Below are 16,872 nucleotides of genomic sequence, written 5' to 3'. Positions count from 1 at the left end.
TGACCAAAAAATAATCACCATCATCCTCCTCCTCCTTCTCCACCTACATCCCAAGGAATGGAAAAAGAAACTGTATTTTCTCAGATTCTGAGGTGGGAGAAAGACAATAACTAACATACTAACTCATTTACTCATAAACATATTGCTATGGGGTGAAGCGTGTGCCTTACCCACTCCCCCAAAAATTTCGTATGTTGAAATTCTAACCTCTAGTTCCTCAGAATGTGACCTTATTTGGAAAAGGTTATTGCAGACATAATTAGTGAAGATGAGGTCCTACTGGAGTAGAGAGGAACCCTAATCCAGTATGCCTGGCATCCTTACAAAAAGGGGAAATTTGGCCACAGATACGCACACAGGTAGAACACCATGTGAACATGAAGACAGAGATCCGGGTGATGCACCTACAGGCCAAAGAATCACAGAGATTACCAGCAAACCACCAGAAGCCAGGGGAGAGGCAAGGAACATACAGTTCCTCACAGTCGTCAAAGAAACCAACTCTAACAACATCATGTAGAACTTCTAGTCTTGGCCGGGCGCGGTGGCTCAAGCCTGTAATCCCAGCACTTTGGGAGGCCGAGACGGGCGGATCATGAGGTCAGGAGTTCGAGACCATCCTGGCTAACACGGTGAAACCCCGTCTCTACTAAAAAATACAAAAAACTAGCCGGGCGAGGTGGCGGGCGCCTGTAGTCCCGGCTACTCGGGAGGCTGAGGCAGGAGAATGGCGTAAAAACCCGGGAGGCAGAGCTTGCAGTGAGCTGAGATCCGGCCACTGCACTCCAGCCTGGGCGACACAGTGAGACTCCGTCTCAAAAAAAAAAAAAAAAAAGAACTTCTAGTCTCCAGATCTATGAGATAATGAATTTCTGTTGTCTCAGCCACCCGGTTTGTGGTACTTTGTTGCAGCAAGCCTAGCAAACGAATGCACATATATTCTATAGTTTGAAGAAAGAATTCCCAGAAAATCATATTTAAAATGGTTAAATTAAGCAAAATAAAATAAACCAAAAAAAGAAAAGTCCCAACTACCTGAAATACTTAATTGTCTTTGGAAACTGATTTAAAAATAGCTCATACAGTCAACTGCCACTGGCTTTAGTTCTTTAAAAAACAGTACAAAAATAAAAGATGCTTGGCTGGGTGCAGCAGCTCACACCTGTAATCCCAGCACGTTGACAGGCTGAGGTGGGTGGATCACTTGAGTCCAGGAGTTCGAGACCAGCCTGGGTGACATGGTGAAACCCTGTTTCTGCAAAAAATTAGCCAGGCATGGTGACACGTGTCTGTAGTCGCAGCTATTCCGGAAGCTAAGGTGAGAGAATCACCTGATTCTGGGGAGGTCAAGGCTGCGTTGAACTGTGATCGTGCTACTGCACTCCATGCTGGGTTCCTGGGTGACAGAGTGAGACCCCGTCTCAAAATAAAATAAAATAAATAAAAAATAAAAACAAAGATGCTGAAGAGAGGATAAACCAGAGATCTCTGAACTGCTAATGAAAATAATGTTTCTGTCTGCTCTGAGATTTTTTCTTTTTTTTTCTTTCTTTTTTTTTTCTTTTGAGATGGAGTCTCACTCTGTCGCCCAGGCTGGAGTGCAGTGGCCCCATCTCCGCTCACTGCAAGCTCTGCCTCCCGGGTTCATGCCATTCTCCTGCCTCAGTCTCCTGAGTAGCTGGGACTACAGACACCCGCCAACACACCCGGCTAATTTTTTGTATTTTTAGTAGATTCGGGGTTTCACCGTGTTAGCCAGGATGGTCTCGATCTCCTGACCTCGTGATCCGCCCGCCTGGGCCTCCCAAAGTGCCGGGATTACAGGCGTGAGCCACCGCGCCCGGCTGCGATTTTTCTTATTCCAAAAAAGTCTCAAGCGATCCTCCTGCCTCAGCCTCTCAAGTAGCTGGGACTCACAGGCACATGCCACCACACCCAGCTAACTTTTTTTTTTTATGAGACGGAGTCTCACTTTGTCGCCCAGGCTGGAGTGCAGTGGCGTGATCTCCGCTCACTGCAAGCTCCGCCTCGCGGGTTCGCGCCATTCTCCTGCCTCAGTCTCCCGAGTAGCTGGGACTACAGGCGCCCGCCACCACGCTCGGCTAATTTTTTGTATTTTTAATAGAGACTGGGTTTCACAGTGTTTGCCAGGACGGTCTTGATCTCCTGACCTTGTGATCCGCCCGCCTCGGCCTCCCAAAGTGCTGGGATTACAGGCGTGAGCCACCGCGCCCGGCCCAGCTAACTTTTAAATGTTTTGTAGAGATGAAGTCTTGTTATGTTGCCCATGCTGGTCTTGAACTCCTGGCTTCAAACAATCCTCCCACCTCAGCCCTTTAAAGTTTTGGGATTACAGGTATGAGCCCTTGCACCCAATTATATGCTTTCATGTATACTTACCAACAGAGGTTTAAAGGAGGGGCTCCACCTTTCCAGCCAGAAGTTCTTCCCAGTTAATGTGTCTAAAGAATGGATGAGCCTAGGGGAAAAAAAAGCAGAAAGAAAAGTTGAGGGGAATGGACTTCGCTGGATTGAGAAATTAATCACCTTTTTGAAGTTACAAGTCACAAAATAAGCTAAACTTAAAAGCAACTACATATAACCCTGAGAAATACATAAAACTAGCACTATCTTCCCCACAAAACACCAAACATGCCAATCCCTACTTGAACTTCTCCAGGGTCCCCAGGCCCAGCTCCCAGATGAGAAGCAGCTTGATAGAGGAAAAAAAGCCTGGATAAAGAACCTTAGTCAAACTGATTTTTTTCCTTTTTAGACTTTGCTTGTCTACTTTGCCTTGAGAAAATATAGTTTACTGGCCGGGCACGGTGGCTCATGCCTGTAATCCCAGCATTTTGGGAGGCTGAGGCAGGTGGTTCACCTGAGGCTGGGAGTTCCGAGACCAGCCTGGCCAACATGGTGAAACCCCTTCTCTACTAAAAATACAAAAATTAGCCCGGCATGGTGGTGCACACCTGTAATCCCAGTTACTAGGGAGACTGAGGCAGGACAATCACTGGAACCTGGGAGGCGGAGGTTGCAGTGAGCCAAGATTATGCCATTGCACTCCAGCCTGGATGACAGGGCAAGACTCCCTCTCAGAAAGAAAAGAAAATTTACTTTACTAATTACTACTGAGTAATTGTTTAAGGGTCTGTAATCCCAGCACTTTGGGAGGCCAAGGCAGCTGGATCACCTGTGGTCAGGAATTCCAGACCAGCCTGACCAACATGGTGGAACCCTGTCTCTATTAAAAATACAAAAATTACCCAGGCGTGCTGGCGGGCGCCTGTAATCCCGGCTACTCCAGAGGCTGAGGCAGGAGAATCGCTTGAACCTGGGGGGCTGAGGTTGCAGTGAGCCAAGATCGCGCCACTGTACTCCAGCCTGGGTGACAGAGCGAGACTCTGTCACAAAAAAAAAAAAAAAAAAAAGAATTATAAAAACCAATATGAAAAGAAAGTCGTTAGATAAATCTGTACTTCGCCTTCAAAAACTGAAGACTTTTTTTGTTCAATATGTATTATTCAAAATATACATTAAATTCTATCTAGTTAAATCCTAGTCATTGAATCTTATAGTGTTGGTGACCATTTAAGAACCTTACCTTTTTAAGCAGATCTCTGGCTTCTTGTGTGAGGTAGGGAGGCAAATTGAGTTTACATTTGAGGATGTTGTCAGTTGTTTTCTTTCCATTCTCCCCAGTGAATGGGGGCTAAGAGTAGAAGACAAGTGAAAAATATTAGCAGGGAGTGAAAAATATTAGCATATAAGAAACAAATTTTAAATAACAATATTATCTATTTCCTGAATTAGTTATGCATGGAGATCAGAAATGTATGCTGTGAAATAGGCTAACTGCTAAAGACTTTTATTTTGTTTTAGAGACAGGGTCTCGCTATGTTGTCAAGGCTAGATTCTATTAATGATCCTTGGCTCCAATGATCTTCCCGCCTCAGCCTCCTGAGTAGCTTGGGCTACAGGCACGCACCACTGTGCCTGGCAGAAGTGCAGTTTTTAAGCAACAGGACAGAGGACGTAGCAGTGTCCTAGAAGGAAGCCTGTGTTTCCACCATTAACTTATTGTGTGATAATAAGTGAGCTATGTGATTTTATGCTTTAGTTTCTCCATTTATAAAATAAGGACTCCTGAGTAGCTGGGATTACACCACCATGCTCGGCTAATTTTTCTATTTTTAGTAGAGACGGGGTTTCACTATGTTGGCCAGACTGGTCTCAAACTCCTGACCTCATGATCCACCCACCTTGGTCTCCCAAAGTGCTGAGATTATAGGCATGAGCCACTGAGCCTAGCATAGGAATTCTTTATACTACCCTTGAAACTGTTTAAGTATGAAATTATGTCAAAATAAAGTTTTTCCGGGCAGGCACAATGGCTCACAACTGTAATACCAGCACTTTAGAAGGCCAAGGCGGGCAGATCACCTGAGGTCAGGAGTTCAAGACCAGCCTGGCCAACACGGTGAAAGCCCAACTCTACTAAAAATACAAAACAATACTCCGGTGTGGTGGCGCATACCTGTAGTCCCAGCTAAATGGGAGGCTAAGGCAGGAGAATCGCTTGAACCTGGGAGGCAGAGGTTGCAGTGAGCTGAGATTACACCTCTGCACTCCAGCCTGGGCGAGAGGAGCGAAAGTCCATCTTCAAAAAAAAAAGTTTTTCCAACGGCAATAGTCACACAAAAAAGTGACTACATTCTGCACCTTTCTGTTCCATGTTACATGTTACTGTGAAATCTTTCTCAGAGAACTGAACCGTGTTTGGTAGAAATAGATACTTGTGGCCGGGCACAGTGGCTCATACCTGTAATCCCAGTACTTTGGGAGGCCAAGGCAGGCGGATAACGAGGTCAGGAGATCAAGACCCTCCTGGCTAACATGGTGAAACCCCGTCTCTACTAAAATAATACAAAAAATTAGCCGGGCATGGTGGCGGGCAACTGTAGTCCCAGCTCCTCGGGAGGCTGAGGCGGGAGAACGGCGACAACCCAGGAGGTGGAGCTTGCAGTGAGTTGAGATTGGGCAACAGAGCCAGACTCCATCTCAAAAAAAATAAAATAAAATAAACAAAGAAATAAAGTACATTTTAACTTTTAAACTCCTGCCACAGGCCAGGCGTGGTGGCTCATGCCTGTAATCCCAGAACTCTGGGAGGCCGCGGGGGGTGGATTACCTGAGGTCAGAAGTTTGAGACCAGCCTGACCAACATGGAGAAACCCCGTCTCTACTAAAAGTAAAAAATTAGCCAGGAGTAGCAGCGCATGCCTGTAATTCCAGCTACTGAGGAGGCTGAGGCAGGAGAACTGCTTGAACCCGGGAGGCAGAGGTTGCGGTGAACCAAGATCGTGTCATTGCACTCCAGTCTGGGGAACAAGAACGAAACTCCATCTAAAAGAAACAAAACAAAACAAAAAATCTCCTGCCGCAAGTTTTTAAATCTTACGTGAATGAAAACACAAGGATGCTAGGATTATTTACCTGGGGAGAGGGAGAAAAAAATCAAAAAGGTCCTCTCAACACAGGAATGAAGCAAAGCTTTTAACATCTGCCTGTTGCCTGTTTACTTCCTGTCCTTTATTTTTTTTTTGAGATGGAGTCTCGCTCTGTTGCCCAGGCTGGAGCACAGTGGGGCGATCTCGGCTCACTGCAAGCTCCGCCTCCTGGGTTCATTCTCCTGCCTCAGTCTCCTGAGTAGCTGGGATTACAGGTGCCTGCCACCATGCCCGGCTAAATCTTTTGGAGTTTTAGTAGAGACGGGGTTTCACCCTGTTAGCCAGGATGGTCTCGTTTTCCCGACCTTGTGATTCGCCTGCCTCAGCCTCCCAGAGTGCTGGGATTACAGGCGTGAGCCACTGCGCCTGGCCCTTTACTTCCTGTCTTATGGCCAGCTAGGATGACTGCAGTCAAGTAGGTCTGGTTTCTCTTAAAGAGCCAAACTCACGAATTTAGAATTTTAATTTAAGTGGCAAGAAATGATGTCATGCATGCTGATTTCCCTTCTGAAAGGAATTAGGCTGATCAGCTATTATTGTTCAAATGCAATGGTACTCAAAATTTATTTTAGATCCCTCGCCCTCCCATCCTCAGAATGTAAAAGCAAAAATAAATGTAGAGCCAGTACTACCCCTTCGTATGAAACACAGTAACTTTCAATGGCATTGTCTTACTGTGAAGAATAAGTTCCTGAAAGTCACACTTGAGTATTATTTATATCCCAGTTTGTTTCCAAAAGAGGTTCTGCAGCATACGACATAGTAATATAGGCCGGGCACAGCGGATCACACCTGTAATATTAACACTTTGGGAGGCTGAGGTAGGCAGATCGCTTGAGCCCAGGGGTTCGAGACCAGCCTGGGCAATATGGCAAAATCCCACCTCTACAAAAAAAAAAAAAAAAAAAAAATTAGTTGGATATGGTGGTGGTACACCTGTTGTCCCAGCTGTTCAGCAGGCTGAGGCGGGCAGATCAATTGAGCCCAGAAGGTCAAGGCTGCAGTGAGCTATGATTGCACCACTGCACTCCAGCCTGGGTGACAGAATGGACCCTATCTCGAAAAAACAAAAAATGTGTGTGTGTGTGTATATATATATACCTATATACACACACACACAGACACACACACACACATACACACAGATACTATATATATATGCACACACTGTATTTACACACCCTACAAATATATATACACTTACATATATATATAAACTACAACAAACAATTAGAGTAGAAAATTAAGTTGAAATAGTTTTAAAAGGACAGAAGGCATAAGCCATAAAAGCCTACTGCGGCCGGGTGCAGTGCCTCACACATAAAATCACAGCACTTTGGGAGGCCAAAATGGAAGGACCACTTAAAGTCAGGAGTTCAAGGCCAGCCTAAGCAACGAAGTGTGACCTCATCTCTACAAAAAATAATTTTTTTAAAAAAATAGGGCCGGGCGCGGTGGCTCAAGCCTGTAATCCCAGCACTTTGGGAGGCCGAGACGGGCGGATCACAAGGTCAGGAGATCGAGACCATCCTGGCTAACACAGTGAAACCCCGTCTCTACTAAAAAATACAAAAACCTAGCCGGACGAGGTGGCGGGCGTCTGTAGTCCCAGCTACTAGGGAGGCTGAGGCAGGAGAATGGCATGAACCCGGGAGGCGGAGCTTGCAGTGAGCTGAGATCCGGCCACTGCACTCCAGTCTGGGCGACAAAGCGAGACTCTGTCTCAACAAAAAGAAAAAATAAAAATAAAAATAAAATAAAAATAAAAATAAAATAAAAAAATAGAGTCTATTGGCAAGGTGTGGTGGCACATGCCTGTAATTCCAGTAGTTTTGGCGGTCGAGGCGGGCGGATCACGAGGTGAAGAGAAACCCTGTCTGTACTAAAAATACAAAAAAAAAAAAAAATTAGCCGGACGTGGTGGCAGGTGCCTGTAGTCCCAACTACTATAGAGGCTGAGGCAAGATAATAGCCTCAACCCGGGAGGCGGAGCTTGCAGTGAGCGGGGATGGTGCACTCCAGCCTGGGCAACAGTGCAAGACTCCGTCTCAAAAAAACAAACAAACAAACAAAAAAAAAATTGGGGAAACGAAACAAAACAAAAACAAAAGCAAAACAAAAAGGCAGGCCGTGGTGGCTCACGCCTGTAATCCCATCACTTTGGGAGGCCAAGATCACGAGGTCAGGATATCGAGATAATTCTGGCTAACACGTTGAAACCCCATCTCTACTAAAAAAACAAAAAATGAGCAAGGCATGGTGGCGGGTGCCTGTGGTCCCAGCTGTTCTGGAGGCTGAGGCAGGAGAATGGCGTGAACCCGGGAGGTGGAGCTTGCAGTGAGCCGAGGTCCTGCCACTGCACTCCAGCCTGGGCAATAGAGTGAGACTCCCTCTCAAAAAAAAAAAAAAAAAAAGCAACAAACTGGGTATATGCCTTTAGAAGTGGTGTGCACATTTCCAGCATTATGAATGAATAGAAATGAGTGGCAGTAGTTACTTTGGTCCATAGATTTTTGGTATCTTAACTAGTTTTAGATCTCTTCCACTGAAGAGATTGCCTGTGGAACCTTGTTAGGAATGTAAGCACTGAAGGCAAACTGCTTGGGTTTGAATTTTGTTCTATCCCTTGCACCCTGCCTGGGTTCAAATCCTAGCTCTGCTTAGTAAGTTCTTTTAAGGTGATGATCTTTGAGCAAATGTCTTAGCTCCTGTTTTCCCAAGTAAATGGACACAATAGTTGCTACCTTGTGGAAGGATTCATGTAATTGACCAGTGTTTACCAAGTAGCATCAGCCTTCAGTTTTAGTCATTGGTGATTCTGTATTTGGACTGTGAGAGGGTTGGGGTAGGGGGTGGTGTGTGTGTGTAGCACTTAAGAAAGGAAAAGATACTTTTGATAAGGGAGAGGTCACTTTTCTCTGTTTTTGTGTCAAAAGGGAAGAAGGGAGTTTTGGAAAGGCATAGGAATTTTGTTCAATACTAAGCTCTCTTCCTCAAAATCAGAGGTACATAGAATGTGTTATAATTTGCAGAATTTCTTGACTTCAACAATTTGATTTTTTAAAATTTATTTTTTTTTTTTTAGGTTTAGACTGAGCTACAGTTAATCTGTGGCGACGTTCTGGATGCACTGGACAAACACCTCATTCCAGCAGCTACCACTCTGGCAAGTCCAAGGTTTTCTATTATGAAATGTAGGTTCTATACTAAGAACTAACAAGTGTACTTCAATAATTTTAAACACTCTCAAGAATAATTGGCTTTGTTTCTTTTTTTCTTAGATATTTCCTATTATTTTCCTTATTAAATATAACCAAAAATCCTACAGAAATTAACTGAGGAGCTTCCAAGTATCAACAAAATTATCACTCCATAGACTAGAATTAAACAAGCAAGTGGTTCCAAGAAATGCCACAAGTGTATGAATCATAACATAAAATTTCTACACGAAACATTCAGCCAGGACTGTGCAATGTGTGGCCGTTTGGGGGAGGGAAATGAGATAGGTTCCATGAAAGCAAAAGAATAGAAATAACTAAAGCAAAAGCTAATGCATTTTTATAATAGCCTGACCATCTTTTTATTCCAACATCAACTATCCTTCTAACATTAAACAATTATTTTTAAATAAAAATTGGAAACCTACATAAAAGAAAGTCATGATTCTAAAAAGGCCAACTTTGAATCTTACATTTTCCTTTCTAGTATAGAACCTACATTTCATAATAGAAAACCTTGGACTTACCAGTGGTAGCTGCTGGAATGAGGTGTTTGTCTAGTACCTCCAGCATGTCGCCACAGATTAACTCCAGCTCAGCCTCGACCTGAAAAAATAAAAATAAATTTTAAAAAATCAGATTGCTCAAGTCTAGAAATTCTGTAAATTATTACACATTGTATGTACCTCTGATTTTGAGGAAGAGAGCTTAGTATTGAACAGAATTCCTTTCCCTCTCCAAACTCCCTTCTTCCCTTTTGATACAAAAGCAGAGAAAAGCTGCCTCTCGGTCATCAAAAGTATCTTTTCCTTTCCGCATGCAATTACGTGCTACACACACACACCACCCCCCACCCCAGCACCGCCTCACAGTCCAACTACACAATCACCAATGACTAAAACTAAACACCGATGCTACTCGGTAAATGCTGGTCAATTACGTGAATCTTTCACAAGGTAGCAACTACTGTGTCCATTTACTTGGGAAAACAGGAGCTAAGACATTTGCTCGAAGATCACCCCCTTAAAAGAACTTACTAAGCAGAGCTAGGATTTGAACCCAGGCAGGGTGCAAGGGACAGAACAAAATTCAAACCCAAGCAGTTTGCCTTCAGTACTTACATTCCTAACAAGGTTCCACAGGCAATCTCTTTAGTGGAAGAGATCCAAAACTAGTTAAGATACCAAAAATCTATGGACCAAAAAAACTATTGCTACTCATCTCAATTCATTTATAATGCTGAAAATGTACAACACCTCTAAACGCACATTCTTAGCGTGCTTCCTATTTTTTTTCTTTTTTCTTTCTTTTTTTTTTTTTTTTTTTTTTTTTTTGAGACAGAGCCTCACTTTGTCCCTCAGGCTGGAGTGCAATGGCGCAATCTCAGCTCACTGCAACCTCCACCTCCAGGGTTCACGCCATTCTCCTGCCTCAGCCTCCCGAGTAGCTGGGACTGAGAGGTGACAACCTGCTAGCAGCCCTCGCTCTCTGCGCCTCCTGGGCCTCGGCGTCCACTCTGGTGGCGCTTGAGAAGCCCTTCAGCCTGCCACTGCACTGTGGGAGCCACTCTGGGCTGGTCGAGGCCTGAGCTGGCTCCCTCTGCTTGCCGGGAGGTGTGGAGGGACAGGCGCGGGCGGGAACCGGGGCTGCGCCCGGCACTCGCGGGCCAGCGCGAGTTCCCTGTGGGCGTGGGTTCGGCGGTGCCCGCACTCAGCACCGGGTAGTGAGGGGCTTAGTACCTGGGCCAACAGCTGCAGAGGGTGCGCCATGTCCCCGCAGTGCGGGACCGCCGGCGCTGCCCTTGAATTCTCTCCGGGCCTCAGCTGCCTCCCGAAGGGCGGGGGCTCGGGACCTGCATCCTGCCATTCCTGAGCCTCCCTGCACCCCTCCGTGGGCTTCTGCGCTACCCGAGCCTCCCAGAGGAGCGCTGCCCGCTGCGCCGCGCCGCTTGGTCCCATGGACCGCCCAAGGACTGAGGAGTGCAGGTGCACCGCGGGACTGGCAGGCCGCTCTGCTTGCAGCCCCAGTGAGGGATCCACTAGGTGAAGCCAGCTGGGCTCCTGAGTCTGGTGGGGACATGGAGAACCTTTATGTCTAGCTGAGGGATTATAAATGCACCAATCAGTACTCCGTGTCTAGCTCAAGGTTTGTAAATACACCAATCAGTACTCTGTATCTAGCTAACCTAGTGGGGACTTGGAGAACTTTTCTGTCTAGCACTCTTTTTTTTTTTTTTTTTTTTTTTTTTTTTTTTTTGAGGCGGAGTCTCGCTCTGTCGCCCAGGCTGGAGTGCAGTGGCGCGATCTCGGCTCACTGCAAGCTCCGCCTCCCGGGTTCCCGCCATTCTCCTGCCTCAGCCTCCCGAGTAGCTGGGACTACAGGCGCCGCCACCACGCCCGGCTAATTTTTTTTTTTTTTTTTTTTTTTGTATTTTTTTTTTAGTAGAGACGGGGTTTCATTGTGTTAGCCAGGATGGTCTCGATCTCCTGACCTCGTGATCCGCCCGTCTCGGCCTCCCAAAGTGCTGGGATTACAGGCTTGAGCCACCGCGCCCGGCCCTGTCTAGCACTCTTAGCACTCTGTGTCTAGCTCAAGGTTTGTAAATACACCAATCAATACTCTGTATCTAGCTAACCTAGTGGGGACTTGGAGAACTTTTCTGTCTAGCACTCTTAGCACTCTGTGTCTAGCTCAGGGTTTGGAAATACACTGATCAGTACTCTGTCTAGCTCAAGGTTTGTAAATACACCAATCCTTACTGGAGAACACTTCTGTCTAGCACTGTGTGTCTAGCTAAAGGATTGTAAACGCACCAATCAGCACTCTGTCAAAATGGTCCATCAGCTCTCTGTAAAATAGACCAATCAGCAGGATGTGGGTGGGGCCAGATACAGGAATAAACGCAGGCTGCCAGCGCCAGCAGTGGCAATCCTCTTGGGTGCTCTTTCGCAGTGTGGGAGTTTTGTATTTTGCTCTTTATAATAAATCTTGCTGCTGCTCATTCTGGGTCCACTGTGAGCTGTAACACTCACCTTGAAGGTCTGCAGCTTCACTCCTGAGGCCAGCGAGACCACAAACCCACCAGGAGGAATGAACAACTCCAGATGTGCCACCTTAAGAGCTGTAACAGTCACCACGAAGGTCTGCAGCTTAGCTTCACTCCTGAAGCCAGCGAGACCACGAACCCACCGGAAGGAAGAAACTCCGAACATGTCCAAACATCGGAAGGCACAAACTCGGGACACACCATCTTTAAGAACTGTAACACTCACTGCGAGGGTCTGCGGCTTCGTTCTTGAAGTCAGCAAGACCAAGAACCCACCAATTCTGGACCCAGGACTACAGGCGCCCACCAGCATGCCCGGCTTTTTTTCCCTTTTTTTTTTTTTTATATTTTTAGCAGAGACAGGGTTTCACCATGTTAGCCAGGATTGTCTCGATCTCCTGTCCCTGTGATCCACCCGCCTCAGCCTCCCAAAGTCCTGGGATTACAGGCATGAGCCACCGTGCCCCGGCCACTTGCTTTCTATTTTCTGTGAACTCATGGCACCACTGTTGAAGCTTTCTAGGTTCCTCTCATGTCCCTGGAACCTCATTTCTGTAAAACATTCTCTCAGTCTTTTTTCCGTAATTGCATCCTTATCTTAGCTAAGCAAAACTGTTTTCTGAATCAACTATCTCCCTGATAGCTTTTCAAATAGAGACTGCTGTAGGAGACGAAAGGTTTCCATGTTCTCCTAGCTCCTCACATACTCAATGACTGCTCTCCTGTTTCTCCAAACCCTTCTTCCTCAAAAGCCGATATTCTACATTCCATTTCTCCATTTCTGTCATCAATAGATCTCTAGGCCCTTCTCCCACATTCATTGACTATCTACAGGCAAACTATCCTATACCTGAGATCACACCAAAGTATGGTGTGGCCACGTTCCCGTCAACAGAGTTCTTTGCATTCTACTCCAAGACTTGCACTTGTCCATACCCCTAACTGTGCCGCTCCATACTAGAAGTCTTATATTGTAATGCTCCACTCTTAGCCATGGCTTCCTCTTTTAATTCCTTTTCTCTTGTTGTTTCTATTTAGGAACTGATCAAGACATCTACACTCTTTCTTTCTTTTTTGCTTTTTTCTTTCTTTCTCTCTTTTTCTTTCTCTCTCCCTTCCTTCCTTTTTCTTTATCTTTTCCTTTTCCTTCCTTCCTTCTTTCCTTCCTTCCTTCCTTCCTTCTTTATGCATGTATCTCATGTAACACATGCAGACTCGAACTTTTCACATCTTCTCCCAATGTATCAGTTGCTGTCTTTGCTTCCTGCTTCCCTTTCCTAGCTAGCCCAAGTCCCACAGTGTACCTCATGGACTTCTTTCTTCAGCTTTTCCAACATTCTCACTTCCTCATTCCACTGGGACACAAAACTTGTCTATTGGTCATCAAAATTCTTTCACCCAACATATTTCATGGTAATGGTAACATCAATCCCAGCTTACAACTTTACTTTTAGAGACAGGGTCTCACTTTTTTGCCCACTACTGCAGCTTCCAGGAGAAAAAGTTACTCATCTCTGCCCTGAAATATTCTATAGCCTAATCCACGTGAGCAAAAGACAAAAATCTACCAAGATGTAAAATGTGTTCTATATATACAGTCATCTGAGTACTAGACTGTGACCTCAAATGCCAACGACTATGGCCAAATTACTAACAGACATAAGCCTGAGAACTAAGCCAGACACTCAAACAAGCCTCCCTTTTCAGAGACATTTTCTAGAACCATAAAAATAAAAGGCAAAAATTAGGACATATTCAGGAAACAACAACCTCCTTCCCCCAGATAATTTTCTGTTGCATAAAACCCAAAGATTAAAAACTATGACATTGGATTAAAGAAACTTGAGTCTTTCAATAAAAAAAGAACGAGACAAATTTAACCAAAAACACTCATCATTTTTCTTGAAAATACAATAGTTCCCTTTTACCTGAGAGGGATCCATTCGGAGATCCAGAGTAAATATGCTGAAACCATGGATAATAGCAAACCTAATATATACTATATTCTGTTCTATACATACATACTCATGGTAAAGTTTAATTTATAAATTAGGCTCAGTGAAAGATGAATACCAGAACAATTATAACGTACTCTAATAGAAGTTATATGAACGTAGTCTCTTTTTCTCTCAAAATATCTTATTGTACTGTACCACTGGTAACTAAAACTGCGGATAAGGGGGGACTATTGTACAACAGTCTCACCATTTGCCGGTATTTCCGAATCATTTTTAGCTTGTCTTCTCTTCCCTTGTTTCCTTCTTTCTGTTCAAGGCTGCTGATTCTTCTCCAGGAGGCTCTTCAAGCTCCAATCACATTCTTACATGTAACAGAGAGGAGGTGTCTTTCTTCAGCTGTCAGCTCCACATCCATCCCTGCTACTTTCTTCATTGACTCCACCATTTCTTTAAGGGAAAAGCAAAATCTGTACACCTGCAGAATTAGCACCACATGGAAGCTGCCAAAGAGTTTTCTGCCTGTGTCCCCTGGAGGGGTGACATCACTTCTCCCCTGGACAGGAGCCCATTAAGCAACACATGGAGGAGTCAAGGAGTGCCACACCAGAACGTGGGGACCAGTGATGTCAGGGAGTGCTGGGCAGCAAGTCCCAAGGTCCTCAGGGCGCCCCAGGGCCTTTCTTGGAAACCGTACTGCTGTCAGTGCCCTGGCACCATGGGCCTGTGATGAGAGTGCAGCCTGAGCGATCTACAAACTGCCTTCAGGGTTTCTCTTCCATTGTCCTGGTGAAGAGCACAGCCCTGATCCATGCAGGCCTCCTGACCCACACCCTCGTGTTCTCTCCCAAACACACTTTCTTATCTGTTCAATATGGACAGGCTGAGAAGGCTAAAAATTTCCCAAATGTTTAAGTTCTGCTTCCCTTTTGATTATAAGTTCTGTCTCTAAATCATTCCTCTTTTCTTTCATTTTCCTAGAAACATTCAAGAGAATGAAGGTACTCCTTCAATACTTTGCTTAGATATTTCTTCTGCCAAATTTCAGGTTCACCGTTCGCAAGCTCTGCCTTCCAGAAAACACTAGGAGCACAATGCAGCCAAGTTCTTTGTCACTTTATGACAAGCATCACCTTTCCTCCAGTTTCCAATAACATGTTCTTCATTGCCATCTGAGACTTCATCTGAATGATTTTTCCCTTCCATATTTTTATTTTTTTAAGAGACTGAGTCTCCCTATGTTGGCCAGGTTGGTCTTGAAGCCTCATCCTCAAGCGATCCTCCCATCTTGGCCTCCCAAAGTGCTAAGATTCCAGGCATGAGACACTACACACGAACCCCTTCATATGCTACCGACATTCTGTCCAGCTCTCCTCTTCTGAGCCCTCACAAGAGTCACCCTTAACCAAAAGTCACAGGGAGAAGACGGCCACCCACACGCCAAGAGACAGGCCTGGAACAGAGCCTTCCTGCACAGCCTTAGAGGGACCCATCCTGCTTGATCTCGGACTCATGGCCTCCAGGACTGTGAGACAATAAGATTCTGTTGTTGAGAGTGCCCAGTCTGTGGTCCTGTAAAACAGCCCTAGGAAACTAACGCAGCCTGTTAGCCCACAGATGGTGAAGGGATGGAACGTGCAACAGAGCTCCAGGCTTACTGTCTACAGCTTCCAATGTGCACTATGGGACCCTCGGGTGGGTGTAGGTATGCAAGATAATTTTGGGTGGTGCAGGATGAATAATTTCAACTGACATAAAAACGTGTGTATCTTGCTGGGTAAATCAGGGGTCCTGACCTGTTAGGAACCAGGCTACATAGCAGGAGGTGAGCAGTCAGCCAGTGATCAAAGCTTCATCTGTAGAAACAGCTGCTTCCCATCCCTCGCATTACCCCATGAGCTCTGCCTTGTGTGAGATGATCAGTGCCGTTATATTCTCATAGGAGCATGAACCCTACTGTGAACTGCTCATGCCAGAGATCTAGACTGCGTGCTCCTTATGAGAACCTAATGCCTGATGATCTGTGATTGTCTCCCATCACCTCCAGATGGGAGCATGTAGTTAAAGGAAAACAAGCTCAGGGCTCCCACTGATTCTATATTATGGTGAGTCGTGTAATTATTTCATTATATATTACAGTGAAATAATAATAGAAATAAAGCACATAATAAATATAATGGGCTTGAATCACCTCCGCATTATCCCTTCCCCTTCTCCCAGGTCCGTGGAAGAGTTGTCTTCAAGATAACTGGTCTCTGGTGCCAAAAAGTTTCGGGACCAATGATTTAAATGTTTGTAAGAATAGTTAAGCAACTTAAGCTTTACATGCTCAAAAAATACAGGTTTAAATACTAATAAAAATGGGTGCAAATGAAAACACTCTTTCTGTGGTCCAGGGAATCTTAACCATTCTATCAGAAAGACTTGCTGCTTGGAGCTGCAGCTGTCCTCCCACATCCTGTCCACTGTAAAGCCCTGGAACACACACACACGTGCCCCCCCACACACATGCACACAGATGCACATACATAAATGCATTCACATGTACATACCTGCACACACACATGCACACACACACAGATGTACATACATAAGTACATTCACATGTACATACCTGCACACACACACGCACACACAGGCACACACATGCACGCACAGACACAGATGCACATACATAAGTATATTCACATGTACATACCTGCACACACACACGAACATACATACACATGCATATATCTGCATGCACACGATGCACATACACACACAGACACACACACACACAGACACACACGCACGCTGTGCTTCATGCCCTCACTAGGGTGGCCAGGGAGGGAACGCGTGTTTTTAGGAGAAATGAAGACAACTCAGGCCCCTCATTCTCCTGGTGTTTGCACAAGTGCCTTCTCTGCAGACCATGCTTCAGTGTCTTTCTTGGTTCTCCCTCTTACTGAAAGACAGAAGCAGAGGCCCGGCACATACTCGGCTGCTTAGGGCTCAAGCCAAGTTCGCAAGCTTCATGGGGAGCCTTGTGAGATGAAGGCACTGCACAGCCTCCCTAAAAGAGGTGTCGGCTTTTCATGGATCCTTGAGCCCAGGAAGGCGATAGGTGAGACATCGCAGTTCATCAGAAGACACAAGCA

The 16,872-nt window shown here is 45.4% G+C and overlaps 1 protein-coding gene across 1 annotated transcript in view; it reads right to left on the bottom strand.

Annotated features, from left to right (window-relative positions):
• The window catches only part of LOC139359296 (uncharacterized), a 38,989-nt gene that overhangs the window by 21,526 nt on the left and 591 nt on the right, over positions 1–16,872 (bottom strand). Inside the window, exons 2-5 of the mRNA XM_071081921.1 lie at positions 11,764–11,786; positions 10,471–10,797; positions 9,259–9,337; positions 2,401–2,479 (exon numbers count right to left, since the gene is read on the bottom strand). Of these exons, the coding sequence (XP_070938022.1) occupies positions 2,463–2,479; positions 9,259–9,337; positions 10,471–10,797; positions 11,764–11,786 (446 nt within the window). The 3' untranslated portion in view covers positions 2,401–2,462. The remainder of the gene's footprint in view (positions 1–2,400; positions 2,480–9,258; positions 9,338–10,470; positions 10,798–11,763; positions 11,787–16,872) is intronic.

Source organism: Macaca nemestrina, chromosome 17 (assembly GCF_043159975.1).
Source record: "Macaca nemestrina isolate mMacNem1 chromosome 17, mMacNem.hap1, whole genome shotgun sequence".
Taxonomy (NCBI): Eukaryota; Metazoa; Chordata; class Mammalia; order Primates; family Cercopithecidae; genus Macaca; species Macaca nemestrina.
The sequence above is the reverse complement of the archived record's forward strand: the minus strand, read 5'-3'. Positions and strand labels throughout refer to the sequence as shown.